The sequence below is a fragment of the Bison bison genome, unplaced genomic scaffold, assembly GCF_000754665.1.
Source record: "Bison bison bison isolate TAMUID 2011002044 unplaced genomic scaffold, Bison_UMD1.0 scf7180017864094, whole genome shotgun sequence".
NCBI classification, from domain to species: Eukaryota; Metazoa; Chordata; class Mammalia; order Artiodactyla; family Bovidae; genus Bison; species Bison bison.
This window is the reverse complement of record NW_011494666.1, coordinates 2247516-2267026: the sequence shown is the minus strand read 5'-3', so window position 1 is coordinate 2267026 and position 19511 is coordinate 2247516. Positions and strand designations below refer to the sequence as shown.

General features: G+C 39.0%; 1 protein-coding gene across 1 annotated transcript in view; it reads right to left on the bottom strand.

Annotated features, from left to right (window-relative positions):
• Positions 1 to 3825: 3825 nt before the first annotated feature.
• Positions 3826 to 19511, bottom strand: part of MRPL39 (mitochondrial ribosomal protein L39) — a 15876-nt gene continuing 190 nt past the window's right edge. The window contains exons 2-11 of the mRNA XM_010838467.1: positions 19491 to 19511; positions 18522 to 18728; positions 16599 to 16738; positions 14810 to 14909; positions 13351 to 13418; positions 10478 to 10590; positions 9135 to 9200; positions 8062 to 8215; positions 6083 to 6130; positions 3826 to 3950 (exon numbers count right to left, since the gene is read on the bottom strand). Of these exons, the coding sequence (XP_010836769.1) occupies positions 3903 to 3950; positions 6083 to 6130; positions 8062 to 8215; positions 9135 to 9200; positions 10478 to 10590; positions 13351 to 13418; positions 14810 to 14909; positions 16599 to 16738; positions 18522 to 18728; positions 19491 to 19511 (965 nt within the window). The 3' untranslated portion in view covers positions 3826 to 3902. The remainder of the gene's footprint in view (positions 3951 to 6082; positions 6131 to 8061; positions 8216 to 9134; positions 9201 to 10477; positions 10591 to 13350; positions 13419 to 14809; positions 14910 to 16598; positions 16739 to 18521; positions 18729 to 19490) is intronic.

The following is a 19511-nucleotide window of genomic DNA, read 5'->3' as shown; positions in this document are numbered from 1 at the left end:
CCAAACTGGAATACACAGTGCTAACAGTCTCTAAATAAAATAGGCAAATATAAAATGTCAAATCCACAATTGCTGTAGGAGAATGGATTTAAGAAGAAAAAAGATTCCTATATGCTTTTTTAAAGAGAAAACCTAAAACATAATGACATAAAAAGTTAAAAGGAATGAAAACTATTTACCACTAACCTAAAGAAGCTCATGTAGAAATATCTGTAGAAAAGCTGTTTTATCAGAAAAACAGCTTTTCACACTAGCCACTCAGAAGTTGACAAGCTGATCCAACAATCATGAAAATTTGGGGGAAAAAAAATAAGAAGAACTCACCATACCATAAATCAAAACATGTTACAAAGTTAGAATTAAAACACTGTGACAGTAGTACAGGGATAGACAAACGATCAGTGAGGACTCAGGCATGTAAAGGAATCTGATACATTACGTGGTAACCTCAGAAGATGAGGGAGGAAGTAATGATGTAGAATAACTGATGATCCATGTGGGGTTAGAAAGGATTCAAAATCAGATGCCTCCCCTCACTCTAAATGCAAAATTAAATGTAAAGCGTCTGCCTGCAATGCGGGACACCTGGGTTCGATCCCTGGGTCGGGAAGATCCCCTGGAGAAGGAAATGGCAACCCACTCCAGTACTCTTGCCTGGAAAATTCCATGGACGGAGGAGCCTGATAGGCTACAGTCCATGGGGTCGCAAAGAGTCGGACGTGACTGAGCAACTTCACATTCACATTCATATATCAAATAAATGAAGCAATTAAATATGAAAAGCCTTTAAAATATTAAAAAATACCTTATAACCTTCTTATAAGAAGAATGCCTTATTAACTTCAAGTTAGGGGTGGCTTTTTTAAAATTTCCAAAACGCATATAAATCATAAAGGAAAAGATGAGTAATTCTGACCACGTAAGACATAGCATCAACAAAGTAAGTCAGACTAGAGAAGAGATTTGCAATGACAAAGGTTTAACTTTCTGAACGTATAAAAAAACTCCTATTAAAAGGACCAAGGATCCAATAAAAATAAATAAATTACATGGGTAAAGTCTGTAAACTGATAACTCAAAGAAGTCTTATTGGCTACGAAACAAATGAAGAGATGTTCATTGTCACTACATGCTCAGTATTAGATCATGTGTATCCACCTGACCAAATATTTGACTGTCTGACAATGACAAGTGTTTGTGAGGGAGTGGGGAAACAGGGACTATCAGACTGCTGATAGGGAGTAAACTGGTACCACTGCTGCAGTGGCTGACGTATTGAGTAGTTGAAGATTCACGTTCCACCCCAGATACTGTCAAATGTATACACAAAGAAACATAAGCAGAGTATTTTCTGCAGTACTATTTATAATACTAAAAACTCAAGACCATCCTCGATGGTCATCAATAAGAAAATGAATTAAGAAAATGAATTAATCATGGGATTAATCATACAGTGGTATACTACATACACCTACATGCATTAACCAGCTCAGCACACACACAAGCTCTACATGTATCAACATGTTAAATGTGAATACACAATGCTGAGCAATGGAAGCAAATTTCAAAAGAACATGAGTATCATGAAACCAATTATGTTCAGTATAACATACAAAGAATAATATACACTGCAAATCATGAATGGTAAGGATATGCACCAAAGGACAGGAGTTCTTAGAAAGAAATAATGTGAAGAAAATTTTCAATGGATAGGCAGCTTCTCCTTGATTTAAAAACAAAAGGATCTGATAAGAAAAAAGATTAATGATGGTTAATTTGAGTAGTGGCTATAGGTTAACATTCTTGGTTGCAAACAACAGGATCTATTCATTTAAGCAAAAAACAAATGGTTCACAAGGCTCAGGCTCAGAGACCAGGTTACAGGACCCAAAGAAATGCCCGCTGTCACAGCACAGGGCAGTTGCAGGGGGAAAACAACTAGGCTCAGCCCACCTCCCACCAGACGAGACCTCGGCCGCTGCTGTTGCCGCCACCTCGAAAGTCTGGTCACTGCCCCCCTGGGCCAAATGAAACTCACATGCCATTGTCTTCACAGCACTGCTTTCAAATTTCAGACAGGTGTGTCTAACCAGTGAGCCCAGGACACCTGTCCAGGCTCTTATTGCGAGGAAAGCTTAGAGATTAAGTTTTACTCTCCACTGGGTAAGACAGGATACATAAAGGGTGAAGTCCCCAAAGAGTGGATGTTCAAGAGGACGAGGTGCCCCAAAAGCATGAAAAATGGCCACCCAAATAAGGGTGTGTTAAATTATATTTTGTAACCTGAAAACATTTCACAATTTTTTAAAAGAATTCAAAGCATAAACCCACAAACAACAAAGGGTATGGGAGAGGAAAGCAGCAGCAGACAAGAAATCTCACCCAGTTGCTAAAAGATGGACAGTGAAGTGACCAGTTCAACGGTGGAGGATGTCACCACCCAGAATATGCGAGGGAGTCCAGCAGAAGAGGGAGCCGACCTGCCCAGCTGGCCAGAGAACCTCAAAGATGGTGGAAGACAGAAAAGGGACTGAAAAGAATGGGCTCAGCAAAAGCCTATATACAAAGGCCTGTATACAAACCAGTTGTTCTCTGCCCCCCACCCACTACTGCCAAATACAGCAAGGCCTGAGTCTAACATCGGTCCACAGGTAAAATATTGGCAGGATCTCATAAAATAAGTTAAAGAAGAGTCGAGAGAGAATCGGAAGAATCACCATAGAAACTAGTCACCAAAACTGACAAGTTCTTCATTTTAGCACTAGAAAACCCCCATCCTAACAGCCAGCTTCACCTACTCATCCTTAGAGAAGCCAAACCTCACCCATACCACAGCGCTACCACTCAATCTCCTTCCCTTAGCTGCATTCTCAATTAAAACTAACAACCAACAGTCACTAGATTTGGGGGTGGGGAATGGTTAGGGGGAACCCGAAACATGAAAGATTGAGATAAGCAAAAAATCTGACTCCAGAGGAAGGAGATCATTCACAGCCTAGGAAATAAAGGAACAAATGAATATATAACTCCATCAGTATCTTCTGAAAGATTCACAAATTCATATGCACCTGTTAAACACGAACAAGAGCACAGTACATAAGAGATAAGGCATGAGAGTGAAAGCACCTGGATCCAATTTCCAGCTTTGCTATTAATACTTGCCAGTTTCCAGTTTCCTCACTCGCAAACTGGAAACCTTATTAACAAGCTGTTCTGAAAATTAAATACGAGATTCCATACGAAAAGCTTAGCACAAGGACCGGTTTATGGGAAACACTCAGTTACTCAGTAGCAATTAATCTATCTATCCAAAAAACGCATGCCATTTTGCAAACATTTTACAAAGATGTTTACTGCATCACTGTTTAAAACAGTGAAAAATGGAAACTAGTAAGATCCTATTTATGTTTGTAAAAGATTAACTTTCTATCTGTGCATATATGTTTATGGGGCTTCCCTGGTGCTCAGCAGTGAAAAATCCACCTACCAATGCAGGATACGCAGGTTCAATCCCTGGGTCAGGAAGATCCCCTGAAGGATGGCAGGGCAACCCACTCCAGTATTCTTGCCTGGGAAATCCCGTAGACAGAGGAGCCTGGCAGCTACAGTCCATGGGGCCAGAAGAATCGGTTACGACTTAACAACTAAACAACAACATAGATGTTTATATATGTACAAAAAAGCCCTGCAAGTGGAAAACATGCCAAAATGTTGCATCCAGATAGAAGGGGCAGGCTTGTTTCTATGTAAAATTCTTATTGTTTTACCCTTCAGAGAAAGGAGACAGTAAACCAGTATAAACCTCAGGGAAAAAAAGACAGTTCATTTTATAAGCATGCACAAACACTACATAGAAAAGTTTTATTTTAATTTACTATACATATTTAAATTTGAGGAAGTTACTAGGTAGATGCACTCTTCTCTGTAGGCTTAGTTTGATCTTCAGTTACCTGTAAAAACATAAATAGCTTTATTTTTCTAATAAACACTTTTACCCTTCACTCGCCGTTTAAAATTACTGCAGTCTTTGTTTTTCAATAATCCTTTGCCTTTCTTTTTCAATAGTAATTATTATAGAAAGTTAAGTAGAAAGAGAAGAAAAGTTACACAACCAAGCTCCCAATATAAATTATCAAGTAAAGTACAATTCCACTAAAAATATAATCTGAGGCATGTATCTAGGCTTCTCAAGTTTGTCATTGTATTTTTCATCTATAAAATGAAATCAACAAAGTATTTTAAATCAATCAATTTTGTTGAAAAAAATCAGTAATTCTATTTTGAACACAGTATACTACAGGTTTAGTAGAATAGATATCTGTATATTAATATTTGTTATATGTCACTCAGGAAACAGAGCTAAACAGCATTCCTCATAACCTTACAACCTGCTCTACTTCCTGTGTCATCTATCTCAGTGAAGGGCTCCACTCAGACACCTGAGCCAGGCATGAGAGAATCCGTATTTCTCACCTGCATACGTGATCAACAGTCCTATTAATTCCACCTACATAACTCTCACAGCCATTCTCACTGCCCTGCTTGAACTTCAGGGTCTTGTTACCTATCTGCTACCCCTGAGAGGGCTGCTGACTTAAGTCACAGTTATCTTCCATGCTGGCCCCAGAATGAGTTTGTAAACAGGAAGAGTTTATCAATAGGTCACTTCCTTACTCAAATTCTCCAGTTACCTCCAATCATCTTATGGAGGGGCATGCAAATTCCACATCACAGAAGACAAACCCCTCATATTCTATTTCCAACAGACTCATCACCCATCCCACACGTGAGTGTGCATTCGGATTCCTCTCACATTCACCATGCATTCGATTCCACCAGCCTCTTAGACAAGCAGCTTCTGCTGGGATAAACCCATCTGCAAGCAAATCATCTGCCTGGCCCACTTCCATTCACCCTTTAAAACCAGTTTAAGAAATAATGATTGGGAACGCTCCTTAACCAACCAGTGGTTTGGCTTGGGTCCTTTTCTTTATGCCAGAGCCCCACATGTATACCTGAATTGTCTGCTTATAGGACTAGTTATTGGAGAAGGAAATGGCAACCGACTCCAGTGTTCTTGCCTGGAGAATCTCAGGGACGGGGGAGCCTGGTGGGCTGCCGTCCATGGGGTCGCAAGGTCAGACACGACTGAGGCGACTTAGCAGCTTTGCAGGACTAGTTATGCTGTTCAAGTAACTTCCTTGAGGAAAGCAAGTAGATCTTGTTCATTACTGCACCTACAGTCCCTGGCATATAACAAGGCTATGTAGTTAAATCAATGAACCATATGTTTAAGCTACTCCCTTTGTACAAGCAAAATAAACAGTGGAAGAGGAAAGTGAACCAAAATAAATATTGTAAAAACAGCTACTCACTGATTTCCACTAGACACTCCAGGCTACTATCTCTACTACTTCCTACATTTCTTATATATTTATTTCTTCTCTAGTATCTTAATCTAAAATGGTCATTGTTACCAACCAAAGAGACAAAGTTATTCCATCTATTCAAAAACACTTTCTTCTCATGAGAAAAAGAAAATTACATCTGTGCACAAGAACATTACGGCTAAGTGCCTAAATAGCAAACTCTACCTGTAAGGTCATTACTAAAGGCTAGCTGTACACATCATCATGCAAAATAATAAATATTTAACTGGGTAATGGTTTTTCAGGACATTTATATATTAAAGTGTCTACTGTCAAGGCAGCTTTAAAACATACCTGGAAAATCTTAAATATTCACTAAGTTCACAAGAAAATATAGCACAGATTTAATTAACACCATTACAGCCATAAAGAATTGTTATTGCTATACAACAGTAAGTTTTATTTTTCTTCAAGTTCCTACAGTATCACTGTCATATTATTAGCAAATAAAAACAGAATTGCCAAATAACAACTTTTCTTTTGCCAAAATACTAACGAGGTCAACAACCACAATACTGCTTTAGCTAATGAGACAACCAATTTCTTTCCTTTTCTTTTTCTTTATTATTTTGTTGTTGTAGTGGTGGTGGTTGCTTAATTTCAAGGAAAATTTCTTCATAGAAATGTACTCACATGCTATCAAAAACACTTACCATTTTCCGAGACCTTTCCAATAATTTATTCCATATCGTAAAATGTGCCTTGAAAAGAAAAGATTTACTATGAATTAAATAAAGCAGCAAAGTTAAAATCAAAGAGGCTGAGTCTTTATATAGGTTTAAACAAAACAAATACAGAAAACAAATACATGGAAAGTTAGGCACTACTACTGAGGCTACGAGGTCACAAAAGTGAGTCTGAGTAGGGAAAAAGGCGCACGCTATACAGGACTGCTCTGCTTAGCATCTAAGAAAAGGAGACTTAGGACTGAGCATGCCACTCTTTGTCCTTCTTAATCAGCACCACCATAGAAAGCACTCCTTCTAATGGGAAGCAAAAGTCTCTCCCACTAACCCCTAATTCCTTCCTTAAATAGCCAATTTCAACATGCTACTGGTCATTGTTCAAATCATAAGTAATTACAAGGAAAGGTTCATTACGAATTCTTCTCAGTTCTCCATAATGAACTCTATTGTATGGGAAAAGGATCTTTAAAGGAATGGATATGTGTGTATGTATAACTGATACACTTTGCTCTACAGCAGAAACTAACATGACACTGTAAATCAGCTACACTCTAATAAAAATTTAACACACACACACAAAGAATCAATTGCGACATCTCACATCAGAAGAGCAGACCTGGAAGATTTAGCAGATTACTCTACAGAACAAGTAAAAACTGACAAAGGGAACAGTAATGTTATAGAACCAATTTCCTTTAATATATAAACTAACAATCATATGCAGCAGAGAATTTTCAGAATGCATGAATGAAAACTGCAAAGTGCAAAATGACCACATCAGTGTTTACAAAATCAGCTGAAGGTGATACTGAGGGATGTGGGTGGGTCAGGGACTATTTCAAACTGGATGAGCTGGTAAAATCTATGATAAAAGGTAAAATTACTAAATACGTACACGTAAACCCTTCTGGAAAAAAGAGCAAAGAGTGGTATATTTAAAGGGAAAACCATACCTGGCTCAGGCAGAATGAGCTACAGTGAGAGACTTTACGGTTTGAGTGGAATATAATGTGTGCTGGAGAAAGTGGTATGAGATGAAGTCAGAGAAAGCAGGAATCGCACAATGTAGGGCTCTGTGAGACAGGGCGAAGGGTCGGCATTTGTTCATGAGAAGCCACTGCAAAGTTTGGGGCATAGGAATTACATGATCTGATGTGTATATTAAAAGGATCACTCTGGCTACTCATTAGAGAATATGCTTTGGAGGCAAGAATGAAAAGCAAAGGAGGAGAATGGGGAGAAAGAGGGACAGGATGTGGGGAGCAGTAGTAGATGCGCTGCTGGCAGTGGATGCACTCACGATATGTTTTAAAGAGTCAACTTCCTGATGGATGGGAGGGGGCCTGGCTGTGAGGGAACCAGAGAACCAAGGGTTACCTCAAACAGCCAGGTAGCTGACAGTTCATTTACTGAAATGGAGAGAGCTAGGAAAGGAAGGCATGTGGAAAAAAAAAATCAAACACATAAAGGACACGTATGGTAAAAATTACAAAATGCTGATGAAGGAAGATTTAAATAAATGAAAAGATATACTATGTACCCCAAGACCCTGATGCTGGGAAAGACTGAGGGCAGGAGGAGAAGGGGGTGACACAGATCCTCAAAATTAGGGAGAATAGGCCAAATATAAGGCTACAGGGCACTCCAGAAGGTCCCATCAATACGTGCCCCACTGCTCCCCACTGCACCCTCTTCTAAATAAATTTAAAATATTAAAAATACTATCTCAATTTGAGTTAATTTTTTCAACTAATATTTCTTTCGTAAATTATCTGTTTACATCCTGGCTAAAATTCTTTTTAATCATAAACCCAAGCTGACAAAATATTAGTGTTACACAATTTAATGAAAATTAAAATACATGTCCTTCCAATTGGTATAAAAATCAAGACTGGAATCACACTCACAACCAAACTGAATAACCTGAAATTTTTGGCTTTACTTACTCTTAAGTGCACAGGTAGAGAGAGACCCTGGAATCTTCGTACAAGACTCGACTGGGTGGCTTGAAGATTGTGAACCGCTGACACTTCATACTGGAAACAAATACTTGTTCTTGGAATAAGAGGGCCCTCACTCACATCAATGAAGTCACCAAATCTGATTTGATTTTAAAAATAAACAAATTAGATCATAAAATCACATCACTTACAATAGTTTGAAAAAAAAAAAAAAAAGTTTATCCATTCTATTTGCTGCTACATCCCTGATCAAGAACAAAGCCTATGGATCAATTTGGTTTGGAGTAAACCATGACACAGCCATCTCAAGTGAAGCGACTAAAATTTTGAAAATTAAAATTGGTGAAACTTTTTCTTCCTACAATTTTGAAGATTTTTAAGATCACTGAACATATTATGCCATCAAATGGATCCAATGTCTAAATCTGATAACCTATAACCTTGTAACAACTAATGCAACAGAATTTTGAGTTTTAGTATGTAGGCCAGGTAGTGCCCTAAGAGCAACTTCCTAGAGGAAAAAAGTTGAGTCTGAGTCAAGAAAACATTAAGTTGAAAAAACAGATACAGACCAAGAAGCCATTTTTGCTAATGCCCTGTCTTACCTCTCTCATCTGTGCATCAGAAAGCACACTGTGATATGACTTCCTTACATGTAACACAAGTAGTAACTAGTCAGTAATCACATTTCTATATACACATATGAATATAGACTTCATATGAATTATGATCAATTCATGATCAATTTATGATCAATAATAAAGAATATTTCACCCATTTTCAAAATTAACTCTAAAAATTACATTTTTTAACAATGCTTTCCAACTCGTAAAATACAAATATAAAAGTAAAAAACAACAAAATGAGGAACAGAAACCGCAACCCTTCCTGAAGATAACAGAGCTTCCAATCACCACCATATCAAAAAACTAAACAAAGCAACAGAAAATAAGATAAAAGAACAACAAATAAAGGTACAAACTATACTAGTCAGGTAACAATAAAACTAAACCTTCCATTCAATTAGCATAGATGTCAATTTTTTAATCTTTATTTACCTGTGTAGCTTGACTATTCTCTCAGGGTTCTGAGATGCCTTCTCTTCTATGAAATCTACTTTGTACCTAAAGAGCAGCAAAAAAAAAGAAAGTTTTAATTCTAAATGTACAAAAAGGTGTTTAAAGCCACTTCCCTCTCTCTTCCTCTTCAGCCAAAGTGCTTGAAAGGGAGGGTTAGACTAGGCGCCTCCCCCTCCCACCTCCCTTTCACATCTCACCTCTTTCGGTCTGGCCACAGCCTCACAACTCCACCATAGCGTTCTCCCAGTACCCACAGGTGCCTCCTTGGTGCCAGGCTAGGTCCTCATTTCCACTGCTCACCTCCACTTCTGAAGGCTTCTCTTGGTACTGTGACTCTCAGGTCACCCTTCTCTCCCTGCCCTGCAAGTTCTGTCCCTCAGCTCTCTTCACTCAAAGCGTCCTCTCTGGGCTGGTCCCCTGGTGTGCACAGCTGTAACTGCCACTCTGTGCTTTTCTCTTCTACACCTCTGCTTCTCATCCACATACTGCTCCTGAGCCCTGAACTGTATAAGCAAAACACCTGGACTTCACCAGGGTGTTCGACAAGCATCTTACATCCCCAAATACTCAAACTGAACAAAACGTACCACGTTTTCTCACCAAACTCATTCCTGAATCCCCTAGCTTAGTAAATGACAACATCAACCACCGACATGTCTAAGTGAAAAAATTCTGAGATGTCCCTTTCTAACGGATTCTAGTTAAGATTAATACTACAATTTAGTTTATGTTCTCATAATTAGTAGAAGACAAATTGGAGGTTTTCTGAGTGAGAAAGGGAATTGAGAAGCCAGGCACAATTAAAAATGTTGGCAAAGAAAATCCATCAAATGAATAATTCCCACAGGGAAGACTAAGATCTGGCCATGTGAACGTTCTCCTTCAGCTGTTAGCCGCTTCTCAACAGCTGGCATTCGCTGTCTTACCCTTTTCATTTGACAAGTGGAAAGATGGGAAGGAAAGGTTGCCAAATGCAATACAGCTTAAATAAATTTAAGTTTAAATTCAAAATAATACAGTGTAACACAGGCTACCCCCTTCACAATGAAAGGAAACAAGGGGAACACACCGCGATGGTAACATAAAGAGAAGAACTGGCAAAGAAAAAAAAAAAAGACAGTAGAACAAAGGAAGAAAAGAATCAGAAGCTGGGGAGGGGGTCACTTCTTCTCAGGGAAATAATAAGCTGAACAAATGTAAAAGCTAAAAAGTAAAAGGTGTCCTATGTACATCAAATATCAAAGTTCTTAAAGAGCTGAATTTTCTTCATTATATACAACTTTGAGAGGTTAAATTTTGTTTTAGAGGAAGCCAACACTTACTTATTGTGCTGAAATATTTCTAATGCCACTTTTGCTTCAACTTCCAGTGTTTCAAATGGAAGATCTTTATAAATTAAAGCACGAGCGTCTTTTGTGAAAGAACGCAGGTTCTCCTTAAAAATGGAGAACAGAAAGTATTAATGAAAGAAAAGTACTAATCTTTTGTAACAATTTACTTAAAAACATTTCTCTAGAGGCAGGTAAAACTGCATGCTTAATATTATAGATCCAACTACAACAAAAAGCAAAAGCCAACCGGCTAGGAAAGGAAGCGTTAATTTGCAACAACTGAATACTTGAACCATGCGATGTATGATTAGCAATTTCTCCCAACTCTACAAACTATAAAACTTATAATTAACTTGTAACTAAATATCAGCCTGTATTAGAAATAATTATTAAGGATAATTCTACAAAGAAATTTTAATGAACATTTCATTTATATAGCCTCGTCAATGTTTATTAAAGTAATGGTGCAAGAAGTAGAAATGCTAATAAGTAAATAGTAAGATACAAAAATTTGTTTACACTCTGAGTAAAACTAAGTTCTTTAATTAAATCCATGAGGAAAAACATTGTTTATGTGATTCAGAAAGTTTCAGTAGTAAATGTCATCACTGGCCATGTCCAAAACATAGCATAAAATTCAATGCTAGAAACTTGTTTAATGTAAATGTCTATTTAATACAATCGAAATGATTAATAACACACATTAACAATGTTTATGAGATTTTTAATAAAAACTATAATTGAGTTTTCACACTATAAATCATTACTAATAAAAGATCAAGCACTATTACGCAAATAATTTTTGTAATAAAATTCTTTCCATAAACCTCCTATTAGACTGTTTTGAATGAAATGACTCTTCTCATTCTTAAAGAGATAATTTCCTGCAAATACACATTCATGGTTTAATACAGCTGTTACTTGAATGTAACTCTCCCCCACTTTCTCAAAGCCTTCCGCCAAACCCCACAGTGCCTCCGATGAACTAGTACATTTCTTTTTTAACATTTTATCTTGGAAAAAAAAGGAAAAAAGTAGCAGCAAGTTTCACAGACAATGAGAGTTAAATTTTGACCGCCTTAGTTTTTACTTAACTTCAGTTAAGGAAGAATCTTGACAGACTTGGAAAAAAGAAATATACTGACACGAGTCCACAGATGAAGAAGAAACCGTTCTTACCCTTCCCTGACCCTCTCCCCTCTCTCCCAGCACCTTTCTTCCCTCTCTCTTTCTTCCTTCCCGTTTCCCTCCTCTCTCCCTTCTGATATTAAGCAATAAGGGCAAGATTATTTAAGAAATAACTTTTAAAGCCAACACTTGGAGTCAGCAACTCTGAAATTCTTGCTTTTAGAAACTATTTCACTAAATGTAAGATGCACCACTGAGAAAAGACATTACCAGTGATAATCATAAGATGCTATCTACTGTTAAGTCACATTTGCTCCAGAGAATTACAGAGTGAAAAAAGTCAATCCCCCAATGTTACATACTGAACTTCATTTACATAACATTCTTGAATTGATAAGATTATACAAACAGAGAACAGATAAGTGGTTGCCACAGTTTAAGGATGGGGAGGACAGAGACTAAAGAGAAATTCTGGCAGTGACAGAAATGTTCTGTGTCTTGGCTCTATCGGTGCCAATATCCTGGTTGTGGTCACATGGTATTGTGGTCTACAAGATGACAGACTGGGGAAGAGAGAGTAAAGGGAACATGGAACCTCCATATATTATTGCCTACAACTCCACTGCTGCTGTGCTTAGTCGCTCAGTCGTGTCCGACTCCTTGTGACTCCATGGACTGTAGCCCACCAGGCTCCTCTGTCCACGGGGATTCTCCAGGCAAGAATACTGGAGTGGGTTGCCAGGCCCTGCTCCAGGGGATCCTTCCAACCCAGGGATCGAATCTAGTGTCCCACATTGCAGGCGGATTCTTTACTGTCTGAGCGCCCGGGGAAGCCCAAGAACACCAGCATGGGTAGCCTATCCCTTCTCCAGGGGAACTTTCCCACCAAGAAATTGAACCAGGGTCTCCTGCATTGCTTTGCCTTTACCAGCTGAGCTACCAGGCAACTCCACAGGTATCTATAATTTTCTTCAACTAAAAAAGTTTAAGAAACGTTATAGAAACAAACAAAAGACATATTTGTTTCAGAGATATTAAAGTGTGAAAAAAATTGACATAGTGAAATTGATAAAGTGGTACACTACACTGCCTCCCGTTTTCTGACTTCCAAACTCCCAATGTAGGACATACAGTCTTGCTTAATTAGGCATCTGTCCATTCTCCCCAGTCATAACTAAGTCACTGGGTTTAACTTTCAAAAGCCATCGGCACCGCCAGCATCTGACGCAGATCCACTTTTGTTAGCCAGGCTCCTGCTGGTACCCGAGTCCCAGAGCAACAAGGCATTGTTGCCCTCATTAAGAAGGCAGACTATTCCAGGACAGGCTAGTCTGTTGCTGTGTAGTCTGCTGCTTTTTGGGTTAGCTTTCTCAAAGTCTGATGTTTTTTAATTCACACCCCCTCCCCAACCACCACCACCACTCTCAATGTAATCCTTGTTTATTGGAAGGACTCGGCATGCAATAGGCTTTAACCGGTTTAGGGTAGTGATTTTCAAAGTGTGCTCTGGGGATCCAAGATAGTTAAGCTTCTGTGTTTTATATTCTGGGCACCACACTGCGGTGAATACCCTCAACCATATAGCTCTGTCTTAAATACACTAAAAAAAAAAAAAGACTGAATGACTGATTCTTTTAAATATTCTCAACACGGAGTATCATTCAACAATACTAACACAGGAATCATTCTAACAAAGAAAGGCACAGACTCTAATACTCTAAAGAGAGCAGGCTTACTTTTGTTGGCATCCACTCATCAAGTCTCTTATCCAAAACAACATCATAGCAGAAGGCTCCAGCGATTACTGTAAATCCAACCAAAATAAAAAAGCAAAGTTAAATCTGTTACAGTATGAAGTTACTAACTTAACACAAATGAATATTTAGACCCTAAAGTGAAGAGTGAACAATCTCTCCCAACACTACAAATTATAAAACTGTTACCATTACTCCAGCTGCCTGTTAGACCTCTACCAACTCTGACATCGAATTATCGCACCTGTTTGTTAACCCAACATCACCAGGATTTTTTAACCATTCACATTTTCTTCAGGTATATTATCACCACAGAGATTTCTCTGATGACCAAAACAGTTACTAGACATAAAAATTCCTAAAGAATAAAATATTTAACAAGTAGGTGAATAACTACATGGACATGAAATGTTTAATTTTTTAGTATCTTCTAATAAAGATTAGTTTTTTGTTGTTTTGTTTTTCTTAGAATCATTTATTGCCAAATCAAATACTTCTTAGCATATAAACTTCTACCTTTAAAGAAAAATACAAATGTGATCCTACTACATATACTGTTGTAAAATCCTGGTTTTAGAAAGAATATGAACTCTTCCACCTTTCAAAAATGGTGTTCCTCTCCAGTGTGAGGGCCATTCCTGGTGAAATGGTGCCACCTAAACAGAGTTTTAGAAGTCTATTTATACTCACATCTCCTCCTCCACACATTGTTCGGAAATAAATACTTTAAATGATAATAAATAAATATTGACACAGTATAGTACCATGAAATGCATATTCAAGAGAAACAATCTCCTCTAGTTCTGTTAATAATTGACTTCTAATAATTAAATGGAATATGACAACAATAAGATGAATTCTGTTACCCATAATGAATGGAATGTATGTATGATGGTAATTTACATTAGATTAAATTAGAAAAAATCAAAGTGTCAGTTGCTCAATCATGTCCGACTCTGTGACCCTATGAAATGTGGCCAACCAGGCTCCTCTGTCCGTGGAATTCTCCAGGCAAGAATACTGGAGTAGGTTGCCATTTCCTTCTCCAGAGGATCTTCCCGACCCAGGAATCAAACCTGGGTCTCCTGCATTGCAGGAGGATTATCATCTGAGCCACCAGGGAATCCCAGATTAAATGAGAAGTAAGTTCTATAAAACGGGCTTCCCTGGTGGCTCCCCTGATGGCTCAGAGGTAAAAGCCTCTGCCTGCAATGCAGGAGACCCAGGTTTGACCCCTGGGTCAGGAAGATCCCCTGGGAAAGGAAACGGCAACCCACTCCAGTACTCTTGCCTGAAAAATTCCATGGGCTACAATCCATGGGGTCACAAAGAGTCAGACACGACTAAGCATCACTTTCTATACGACATCAAACATACATACCAAAATATTCAGATACACAAAGTAGACCTGTATGTTTATTTGCTTCTATGTATACATCACCTGGAACTTCTGGGGCTCTGACCAAATGGACCACATATTCCTCTTTGAATGCCCTCTCTATCACACAGCCCATTATCATGGCACAAGAACGCCAATAAGCCTAGAAAAATAAAATATACACAAACATAATAAATACTAAGATTTACTGTTTCTTCAAAATAACCATCACAGAGTCAGAAAGAGAAACACCAGTACTGCAGCCCACCTGCCCGTCTGAAGCTCTGCACTGGCACTACTATAAGCGGGCACGTGACTTTCCTAAGCTCTTCCCACCTGAGGACCAGAGTGGGCTCACAGACTCCAGAATGTGCTCTACACAATCACAGAGATACACTAAAACAGACACAAATTCAGGCCTTGAAGGCCAACAAGATGCACTTTTTCATCTACCTGAGTTTATTGTTTCTAATGTCTGAGGAATTCAGAATCAATGCCTAGGTTCAAATCCAGGCTCAGCCACTTCCTAAACTGGTAACCTTGGTCAACCTATTGCATCTCTCTTTGCCTCAGTTTATTTATCTGTAAAATGGGGATAACAGTACATTTTATGGGATTTTTTTTTAAAATGAGGATTAAATGAGTTAATACCTGTGAATCACCTAAAACAGGGTCTGACAGACAATAAATGTTTGATGTTAGCTACTTTAATTATCATGTTTATCATTTCCTTCTTTAAATTTCATTTCAACAAATACTTATTAAACACCTACTGTAGGTAAGTCAAGGACAAGATCCAATAAGGGTCATGATCCCTGTCTTTACAGAGCCAAGAATCCAAAGCATTCAACAGCTCATATTACAAGGGAAAATCAAAATATTGTGTCGAGAGACACTACACAAATGTTTTGAGACCCAGAAGAGGGATTCATCTGACAAGAAGACACTGAGAAGGTTCCACAGAGCAGATTACATTTCAACTTAACTATAAAAGATAAACAGGATTTTAACAGGGAGGAAAGAGAATACTCAAAGCAAGGAGGACAACAGAGCAGAAACCATTATTGACCAAGTCCTCCAGTGTGGCTGGAGCAGAGAGGAAGTGGAAAGATGCTGTGAAAACTAAAGTTCAAAGAGCAGGTGGGGGTCAGAGAAGGGTCCATGCAAGGCCAGGAAAGTTACATGAAAGGTTATCATGTAGGCAAGTACTTTAGGGATTAGTCACATCATCCAACAAAATTTTTGCAAGACTATTAAGGAAGACTTTCAGATAAAAAAGGGAGGGAGGGAGAGAAGTTAAAAAGTTATTGAAATAATATAGAACAGATGGTCAAAGGCAAGAAAGAAATTACTACAATATACAGGGTGATTAATAAAGGTAAGCTGAACAAAGATATTAATGTGAAAGACACATCATATAGTTTTCTCAAACCAAAATACAGACATGAATGCCACTGAGGATTTTTGAACTATGAAAATGTCTTATCTACCAATTAAAACCCTGATTAGTACAGTACAACATTTGACTTTGGCCATATTTGTATCACTCCACAGGGGCTTCCCCAGTGGTTTAGCAGTAAAGAATCCGCCAGCAAGGCAAGATATTTGGGTTTGATCCCTGGGTCAGGAAGATGCCCTGGAGAAGGGCATGGCAACCCATTCCACTACACTTGCTTGGAAAATCCTGTGGACAGAGGAGTCTGGTGGGCTACAGTCCATGGGGTCACAAAGAGTCGGACAGAACTGAAGCAACATAGCACAGCACAAGCACACTCCAAAGTAAACAGATTTTAATAAAAGGGGGAAGAAAAACTGGGGGGAAGAGGAAAAAAGAATGCAGAGGCAGAAATACCTTATTGACTTCTCCTGGATCATCATCTTTGAAAGTTAGAAATTTAATTTCACAGGACTTGGTCAAAGGTTTATACATGTCCCAAGGCTGTCCGTCCACAAGAGCCAGAATAGACTTCCTGCAGTACCATTCACTTAAATCTAGGAATTTAGAACAGATTGAAGATTTAACTCTAACAAAACCCAAGTGAAAAGTTCCATGTTTAAGTGCTACATTAAGAAATAAAAAGACAGAAAGGCAAGATTTGGAAAGCTGTCTTTTATGAGGGGGAAAAAAATATTTGTGGCTAATAAAAAATAACTTCCAACACATTCAGTGTATTGTTAATTATTAACAAAATTACCCAAACAAATATCATTAAGGCTAAGTCTAACGTGAAATTAATCTGTTAATTAAGTAATAAAATAATCTGCCAAGAGCTACACTTAAATATTCAGACAGCAGCATCATGGATATATCTGGATATATGCACACACAACTTAGAAGGGAAAATATAAAAATATACATCCACAGTAAGTCTGTTCTAGAGGGGTTTGGGGCCTTCCTTCCAAATCATCTCTTACTTCCCTAACATGGACTCTTAAGTTAAATATAATAGTTATCAGTTTTTAGTAATCAGTATGAATTCACACATAAGCAGATCAGCTCTGGTCTGTTATATGACTCCAGAATACAACTTCATCCCTGATTAGATGTTTTTTGAGTACAAAGATATTCACAGAAGTGGTCCAACCATAGGGTCTAAATAAGCTCCCTAAGACAGGGATCATGCCTATTTTTGCTCACTCAATTTATCTAGAGCCTAGCACCAGGCCTGAAATATAACAGGTAGTCAATAAAGAAAAAAAAAAAAAAAAAAAGATTAAGAAAAAAAAAAACAGGTACGGAACGACTGACAGTATGAGAGAGAAGCAAGTCTGAGGGCAGGGGTTATGCTGGGCGTGTTCAGAGGCTCCATCTCTACACGTGAAATGTGTAAAACCGCTTAAGGGCCTTGTCTTAGCCTCCTCTGTATTCCTAACACCTACCCTACAGCAGAGGTTCAAGAAATGCTCCCCAAACAAGGAAGCAACTGTAAGTACTAATTCAAGTGCCAAAGTAAGGCAAGACTGAGAGTACACACTCTGTAAGTCACCTTAAGCTTTTAACTAACGTTAATTACTCAAATGGAATCATCACTAAGTTTTCCAAAAGCCTGAACAATGCAGCTAGCTAGTCACATTCGAATGAGCATGCAAAACTTAAAAATCGACTTTTTGTTCTTTCGGAATTTAAACATTACCAGTTCTATCAAAGTTACCACAGAAGAATTTTGATCGAAAATAATACAGAGGCCCTGCTCCCTTCATTTCCAAACCAGATCACACACAAGGCATTATTATCTTCTTTAATACATGAACATAGGAAGTATTTTTACCCCAATCACACTCACGCCATGCACTCACACATTTACTACAAATAAAAACACAACACACACACAAGGCAAGCAGTGAGCAGATAAAAGGGTTAAGTTAGATATAAAAGAGCAGGAAAGGAAAAGAAGGCCAAAAAAATAGCTGATCATCTGAGGGCAGGCAGTCCCTCTGTCTCAAAACCTTCTAACGGGACTCAATGGGGACTACCCCCATTACACCAAGAGTGTCTCGAAAAAAGGCAAGCACAAGAGTAGTTACACTTTCAGGTCTGCCACTATGACAGCACTCTAAACTCAGCCAGATTCAAGCAAGTCCCAGGACAACCTGTGTATTACAATACCCACCTTACCCGACCCCTAGTATTCTCAACAGCTAAGTCAACAGTGAACACACAGTAATATGCTAGATACTGGGCAGTTCAGGGAGCAATTACAACATCTTGCCTCCTCTGCACCGGTTTTTCCCCTTATTTAAAACCATCAAAATGGGACCATGATCCATTACTTACGCATGGCACAGCTATAAGGAGTGGAAACGTTTTTATTCAACACAAAGATAGTGCCAGGGTCAGTTTTACCAACGTGTTTCACTTCAATCTTCTCAGTTCGGGGAGTTAGTGACAGCTGCCTGTTTTTCTCTTTGTTAAAGAGATCATTCTGCATTTCTATCAGTTCGGTCGGTGACAGCTGAGAGGCAGGTGATGTGACCACAGACCCTGTGGGAAAGTTACAATAAATGTGAATACTGACAAAAGAGATGAACATTCGCAGCCGCCCTGTTCCATTCCCGCCTTCGCCCTCCAGCCGGGAAAGAACAGGAGGCAACGGAGTTTTCAACGCTATTCGCCGAAATGAGCTCAGAGGTCCACTTTCTAACATTAACTAAAACGCCAACGGAAGAGAATCGCAGCCTGCCCGGATCCGCGCCTTTACTTCCACTTTGCTTTGACCATCAGATCTCCACTTCTCACCAGTTTGCTCCGTCGAATTTCAATCTGTGCTTTACAAACAATAAGGAGCAAGAAAAAGGTAACTAGGAAGTGGAGTCAAAAACCAGACCAGTCAAGGCAAAGTTGAGCAAAGTTTGTCGCTTTGAAAAGGTCTTGGGGACAAGAAAGCTCCAAGAGACTGAAGGTCCCACGCCAAATCGCTCCGTATCTAGAGGGAGAAAGGCTGTTCCTGGTTTTTTCCGAAACCCCAAATCAGAGGATTTAGCAAGGCGTGCACGAGTTCAATGGGAAAACAAGGACACTTATGCACCAGGATGTGGTCTCCCTCTCAGGGGGCGCCCCAAGCTTCTCCCGCGGCCCTTCCCTTCAGCTCCCCGAGATTTGGACCCCAAGGCCGGGAGAGGCGGCAGATTTAAACACCCGCCTCCGCCCCGCGGGACTCCCCCTCTAGGACCCGCTTGGGCCCAGTCTGAACAAACACCGTCCTCTAAGCCTCCCTTCTCGTCCCCAAGGCCGCTGATAACTCACTCCAGGCAGCCCCGCCGCTGG